Source organism: Laccaria bicolor, genomic scaffold (assembly GCF_000143565.1).
Source record: "Laccaria bicolor S238N-H82 LACBIscaffold_44 genomic scaffold, whole genome shotgun sequence".
Classification (NCBI taxonomy): domain Eukaryota; kingdom Fungi; phylum Basidiomycota; class Agaricomycetes; order Agaricales; family Hydnangiaceae; genus Laccaria; species Laccaria bicolor.
The window spans coordinates 225,569-231,945 of NW_001889915.1; the positions used below are offsets into that span (position 1 = coordinate 225,569).

The 6,377-nt window shown below is 43.8% G+C and overlaps 4 protein-coding genes across 4 annotated transcripts; 2 read left to right on the top strand and 2 right to left on the bottom strand.

Annotated features, from left to right (window-relative positions):
* Nucleotides 1-1,939: 1,939 nt before the first annotated feature.
* Nucleotides 1,940-2,233, bottom strand: LACBIDRAFT_310184 (uncharacterized protein; the record flags this gene model as incomplete). The annotated part of the gene is made up of 1 exon (XM_001887364.1): nt 1,940-2,233. One exon carries the CDS (start codon nt 2,231-2,233, stop codon nt 1,940-1,942), a length of 294 nt encoding a protein of 97 aa, XP_001887399.1.
* Nucleotides 2,234-2,254: 21 nt separating this feature from the next.
* On the bottom strand, nt 2,255-2,809 carry LACBIDRAFT_310185 (uncharacterized protein; the record flags this gene model as incomplete). Its single annotated transcript, XM_001887365.1, has 1 exon — nt 2,255-2,809. The coding sequence occupies one exon, from the start codon at nt 2,807-2,809 to the stop codon at nt 2,255-2,257; it is 555 nt and encodes a 184-aa protein (XP_001887400.1).
* Nucleotides 2,810-4,543: 1,734 nt separating this feature from the next.
* Nucleotides 4,544-5,008, top strand: LACBIDRAFT_310186 (uncharacterized protein; the record flags this gene model as incomplete). The annotated part of the gene is made up of 2 exons (XM_001887302.1): nt 4,544-4,708; nt 4,763-5,008. The coding sequence occupies 2 exons, from the start codon at nt 4,544-4,546 to the stop codon at nt 5,006-5,008; spliced, it is 411 nt and encodes a 136-aa protein (XP_001887337.1).
* A 279-nt stretch (nt 5,009-5,287) lies between these two features.
* Nucleotides 5,288-6,133, top strand: LACBIDRAFT_310187 (uncharacterized protein; the record flags this gene model as incomplete). Its single annotated transcript, XM_001887303.1, has 3 exons — nt 5,288-5,367; nt 5,416-5,690; nt 5,742-6,133. 3 exons carry the CDS (start codon nt 5,288-5,290, stop codon nt 6,131-6,133), a joined length of 747 nt encoding a protein of 248 aa, XP_001887338.1.
* Nucleotides 6,134-6,377: the final 244 nt, after the last annotated feature.

Below are 6,377 nucleotides of genomic sequence, written 5' to 3' on the forward strand. Positions count from 1 at the left end.
ACTGGACTTCCAATGGACTTCTAAGCAAAAATGGCACAACTTCCAACAGACTTTCAGTGTCCAGTCTGCAATTCTTATAAGTAAATCTAAACAAGTCAGGCCCTGGTCAGACCTTATGCTGAATTCCTTAAGACATTGAGGTTTCAAAAAACAAAGTATATTTTATAACTACATAAATTTATTTTACTACATTCTATGTTACAGAGAAGGGGGAGGGAGTGGGGAGGGGGTGGTGATCAGAAAGGGAGGGGGGAAGGGACAAAAAGTGAGGGGGGAGGAACAGAAAGGGAGGGGGGAGGGAATGGTAAGCAGCAAGGGAGGAGGAGGAGGGAGTGGGGAGTGGTGAGCAGCAAGGGAAGAGGAAGTGGGGAGGGAATGGTGAGCAGCAAGGGAGGAGGGAGTGGGGAGCAGTAAGGGAGGAGGAGGGAGCAAGGGAGGGGGGAGGGAGTGGTGAGCAGCAAGGGAGGGGAGTAAGGGTGGTGGGAGGGAGTGGTGAGTAATGGTGAGGGGAGGGAATGGTGAGTAATGGAGGGGGGAGGGAATGGTGGTGCTGGGCCCTCATCCCCGTTCACACATGGCCCTTGGCGTGCATGGTTGACGTGTCGCTGCGTTGTGTCATGTCGCCATCCTCACGTTGCGTGTTTTGTCGTTGTCCTCATGTGTCGTGTCGTTATCCTCGCATGTCATCGTTGTCGTCATGTTGTCATGTTGTCATGTTGTTGTCATCGTGTCATCATTGTTGTGTTGTTGTGTTGTCGTTCTCGTGTTGTTGTCCTCGCATGTCGTGGGTGGTGGCTGCTCCCTTTGTCGTTGTGTCGTCCACGTCGCGTGTCATTGACACATCATTGTGTCGTCGTCGTCATGTTGTTGTGTCGTTGTTGTGTCATCGTTGTCGCGTCATCGCGTTGTCGTGTTGTTGTTGTCACGTCATTGCATTGTCGCATTGTTGTTGTTGCGTCGTCCTGTCGTCATGTTGTTGTGTTGTTGTGCCATCCACGTTGCGTGTTGTGTTGTTGTGGGTCGGTGGGCTGTTGTTGCTGGGGATGGATGTGGTTGAGGACAAGCGACGTGGGATCATTGACGATGGCAAAATGATGTGTCGGTGTTTCCCGATGACCATTTTAGGAAAGCAGTCAAACTGTAGGTATGTATAGTATCAAGTACTTACTTATATCAAAGGCACCTTGGTGCAGTTGGTTTAGCATTGTGTTCCATATGCCTCAGATCCTAAGGTTGAGTGTTCAATTCCCTGATGTTGCATTTTTTTATGTTATATTAATAATAATAACAACACTCTGTTGGAATTCCGTTGGACTTCTGTTGGATTTGTCCACTGGAATTCCATTGGCACTTGCTGGTCATTTCCAGTGGACTGGCTGCTAGTTTGCTGTTAGTCCATTGGAAGTCCGTTGGAAAAGTCTGTCGGACTTTTCAGTCTGACCAAAAATGCTCGGAAAAGCTTCGGACATTCACCGGAAAATTTGCTGCAGTTGCAAAGCAGAAAAATATCTGTTCTGCATACCCTCAGTTCGACAGAGTCCAGCCGGAGTCCGCTCGGAAAAGCAGTGGCAGCGTAAAGACCTCCCTCTGGGCATTCCCTTCCAATCCTATATCACACCATGTTAGTCCTTGCTCACTTCTCCCCTTTCCTTGTGTGCTTACAATCGTTGTCCCAGTGTTTTCCACTGCCACAATGACAACAAGGCTGTGCTCCCTTCTCCTCTGGTGTTCCTCACAGTGAGACGTTGGAGTTGTCCTTGGGAAATTGGGGATTAGCGGTGATTTTAGACCATCTGACCAGATTAACGTGTGCATTCCCAAACGGATTATAAGGACTGCGTTGAGAGCTCTCCTTAGAATACTGACCACTAGGTTTATTGAAGGAATTATCTCCTCCTCCCAGCTTAATAAGAGAGTCTTCATGGAATTTGATGGATCGTCAAAATTCCTGGAGTTCCTGGAATAAATGTGGAGTGATGATGGAGTTCCAATAGGAGGGGGCCCCTTCCATGATCTCGTCAATTAATTCTCTGTCAGTATAGTTGTATACAAACTGTAAAAGCTCTAGTTTGCAAATAATGTATTCGCTAGGGGTTTCCCGTCCATTGCTTGTGTCATGGTACAATGCATGATTTGCGTGCACCTTTTGTTTATCAAGGAACGTACGATTCATGTAGTACTCACCAATGGCTGTGCGCAAAGTATTCCAATCTTGCTCAATTCTGTCGCACATTTTGACATTTTGACTGTAATACTAGATCTCTGCTGAACCTGTAAGTCGAGTTGGAATGAGTGTTCCTAACTGTTTGAAGACTGTCTGAGACCTTTTAGCCAAACTGTTAACCTTCAAAAGCCATCGTCTCAAACCTTCTGGATTCCCATCCCAGGTTGGTATAGCGTCCACCTTGAGCTTTAGATTGGATTGGGGCTCCAGAAGTGGTTTACTGGCAGAGTCTCTCGATTCATCCGATGCGACGCCAAAGGGATTTCTTCTAGAATGATTAGGCGTTAGCGGTTTCCTGGGATTTCTGTGAGGGTCTCCACCTCCTTTACCATGACTGCTATCGTCACCGTCAGAATCTCCGGGATCGCCTCCTCCTCCTCCTCCTTGTACCTTTCGAGTTTGGTCTACAGACTTGTGTGAATGGGAGTGGACTGATTCATTGTCGCCGCTCTGAGACTCATGCAGGTGCCCTTCTCTACTACCAAAATCCAATGGCTCTCCGGTATCTGTATTAGATTCTTTGATTCCAAATAATTCCTTGAGTGCTTGTGACAAGTTGTTTTGAGTTGGGTGACTGAACGTCATGTTAGCTACAGGGTGACTGAAATGTGTTTTCTTGCCTTTACCGAGATACGCGGACTGGTGGCTACCACTTTTATCATATAACCTAGACTTAAGCCTACAGACGACAATCTATAACACTGAGATATTTATGAAAGGCATTTCAATACATGAGCCTAAGCCTTTCAATCATTAAATTGCCTGGGATTTCTGATAAAATATGAGAAATTCTCTCTGGGCATTTCATAAGTCTGTCAAGCCATCTCAATGGCGGTTTTTCAATAGATACCTTGTACCTTTCATTGGAATTTTTCATTGATACCTTAGAATATTTCATTGCGATTTTTCAAATGTATTCCTGGGCATTTCATTGTGATTTTCTAAATGTATCCCTTGATATTACATTGCGATTTTTCAAATGTATCCCTGGATATTTCACTGCTATTTTTCAAATGTATCCCTGGGCATTTCATTGCTATTTTTCAAATCTATCCTTGGGCATTTCATTGTGGTTTTTTAAATGTATCCCTTGATATTTCATTGCGATTTTTCAAATGTAACCCCAGATATTTCATTGTGATTTTTCAAATCTATCCTTGGATATTTTATTGTGATTTTTCAAATGTAACCCTGGATATTTCATTGTGATTTTTCAAATGTAGCTCTGGGTATTTCACTGTTCTAAAAATAGCCAGGAAATGAGAGCTAAAAATAGGAATGGTGTATAGGATGTCAGGTACTGCTTTCAGGGTCTACAGTATATATAAAAAAGAGGAAATATGATTGGATATGACCAAAAAGTGGAGAAATCAAGATAAGAATGACAATACAGCTAGGGGTCCATGCAATGGGTTTCTGGTGGAGTGGTCACATGACCAATTTCCTAAAATGGTCAAAATCCAAAGTTGTAGCCCTGCTTTGTAGCTTCCAGAATCTGTTTGAATTATGTTCTAAAGTTTACCTGTTGTGGAGATATGAGGTAAAAGATTTTTCTCACCACCGCGGTTTTTTTTTTTTTTTTTTTGCATTTTTCTCCATGAAAACATCACCAAACAACATGATTTCAACACATTTAGAAAACTAATAGATGAGGCTACAATAGTTGTATTGTGGGAAAATTGACCCCAAAAGGAAGGCATATACCCTAAATGGGAAATTGACTCTGACTGACTACAAAATGTACTAATGGACTAGAAAACATAACAAAAGACTACAAAAGTCAGACATAGACTACAAAATTTACTGATGTCTGCCTTTTTCACTACAAAAGTGTGTAATGTCCAGTTTTTTCACTACAAAAGTTTGGCTGATGACCGAAATGATGAGACAGACGACGAGTTCACAGCCACCTACAAGCCCAATTGTGAGCTAAATAGAAGAGCTAAAGCACCAGAGCAGCCTCCCCAAGCCCTCTTCAATCCAACACTGGAGAAGCAACGGTTTCATCGGGCTTTTCAAGAGTGCAACAGCTTGTACTTATTCCACAGAGTATTGTACAATGCTGATGGATATGCATATTTCTCGGAAGTCAACATGGATTGGTACACCACAGAAGATGTAGTACCGACATCAAGGGAATTTGAGCTTTTTAGCACCTGCTCGGACATTTCACTCAGCGTCCGATAGCACACAATGGTGAGAATGTCAGCCGGGATCCTTCGAATAGGCGACGGGGTGAAAATCACTCACAGAGCTTTGAGGGGGCTTTTTGGAACGATTGAGGATATAATGGAAAATGAAGCCGTCATTTCTTTAACGATGGAGGATGTAACAACCACTGTACCCTTTTCGTCCCTTCAAAAAGATCTCAAAGCAGGAGATGAAGTCCGCATTCTTTTGGGAGACCACGAAGGTGTTATGGGTTGGGTAGTGAATCAAGACGAGGACTATGTGTGCGTCTTCAATGACAGGACTGGTACAGAGGTAAATGTCTTGCTTTTTGTTATATTATACTTCTTACATTCTGTCATCCTTTAGATAGAGGTATCTCCGGGAATTGTCCAGTTCTTCACCTCCCCCTTCGTCTTTGGAACAGAGTCCTCGGAATTGAAAGCTCCCTTCACAGATGCGCAAAAGCGTGTCATGAAGGGGGACTCTAACAGTCATCTTGTAGGAAAACAAGTAATGGTCACCAAGGGGGATTTTAGAGGTTACCGAGGCAGAATCAAAAGCACGGTCAGTGAAAAAAGGGTCTTGGTCGAGCTCAAGGCACGTGTGATATAGGATTGGAAGGGAATGCCCAGAGGCCATAGTCAAACAGTGGTATATAGCTAGATTTGGATATCTTACATAATATATTGATCTTTTGTCTTGAACCACCATCTTGTCAGCAGTCTTGCCATCCTCTTGCACTACATGTAGTGCTTTGTATATCTGTACTTCCTACAGTATGCATAATCATGTTGGGCCAGCTGAGTATCTTGTAACTGCTCATTGCTCACTCATGGGTGTTGATCCCAGATCCACCCATTCTTGCCTCCTCCTTCCCTCTTGGCTTCAGCTATGCAAGAAGTTCAGAGTGAATGCTTCACAGCACGCCTCCAACGCCCACAAGTTTTTGACATTATTTCTCTAAAAATCATGCAAGCGCTTCATCTTATTTTTTGAAATCATTGCTAATCAGCTTCCAGTGCCAATGAAAGTCTTCAGCCACCCAGGCCTCGAGAGCTTCTCACCGACTTTACTTACCCACTCAAGCCAGCACCTCCGCCCGGTACTCTGGCAAGCTTCTTGTTCCCTGGTTACCCCTTGCCAGATACGCAACCATCAGTCCCTTATCCCGCTGCTTTCCTTGTGCAGACTCCGGCCATTGCAGGGCCATCTACTCCGCTTCCTAACTCAGAAGATATCCCTACAACCCCAGCTTGGAACCCAAGCTCACGAACCCCCTGCTGTGGCAATGATGGTAAGTATGCATTTAATTCAAAGTCAATAGATACTGAGGCCGTTATGGCAGCCACTTCTCCATATTGGCTCAGAGATGACTGCTTCACCAACATGAGGCTGAGCCTTCGTCTCATCAACACCAACCCTAATTTCCATAGGGGCGAGCACAAAGATAAGTGTGGGGTGTTCAAGGGAGTAGTCGGAGATGCAGTGAAGGTCCAGCTCGGTTTCAAAATTTTGGAAGTGCCATTTCCATATTTAATACCTGAAAGGCCGGAGTGCAAATCCCAGGTTGTTATCACATTTACCAGCCCACATAAGGGGTCGCAGTTTAGGATCAAGGAGTTTGGCGAAGATTTTTGCGGCTGCTCAATTTTGAAATCAACAATGCTTTTGAGGAAGGTTGATGTCAAAATCGCCACCAATCAACTGGTAGTCACCGCCCGAGACAGTCGGCGATAAATTACCTATACCGTAGATATATTATAAATACCTTAGAGACTTTTTTTGTATGTTACACGCATGTCTTGGTGATAATCTACATATTTTTGACCTTAATGCAAGACCTTGAGGCAAACAAACAATGACTTAATGAATAAACTTAGGACGAAAACCTTCATTATGTATTTTTAAAACAACTTGGAAATATTGCTTGTAATTTTTACGTGTGACTTAGTGACACGGACCATGATCTGCCCAAAGAAAA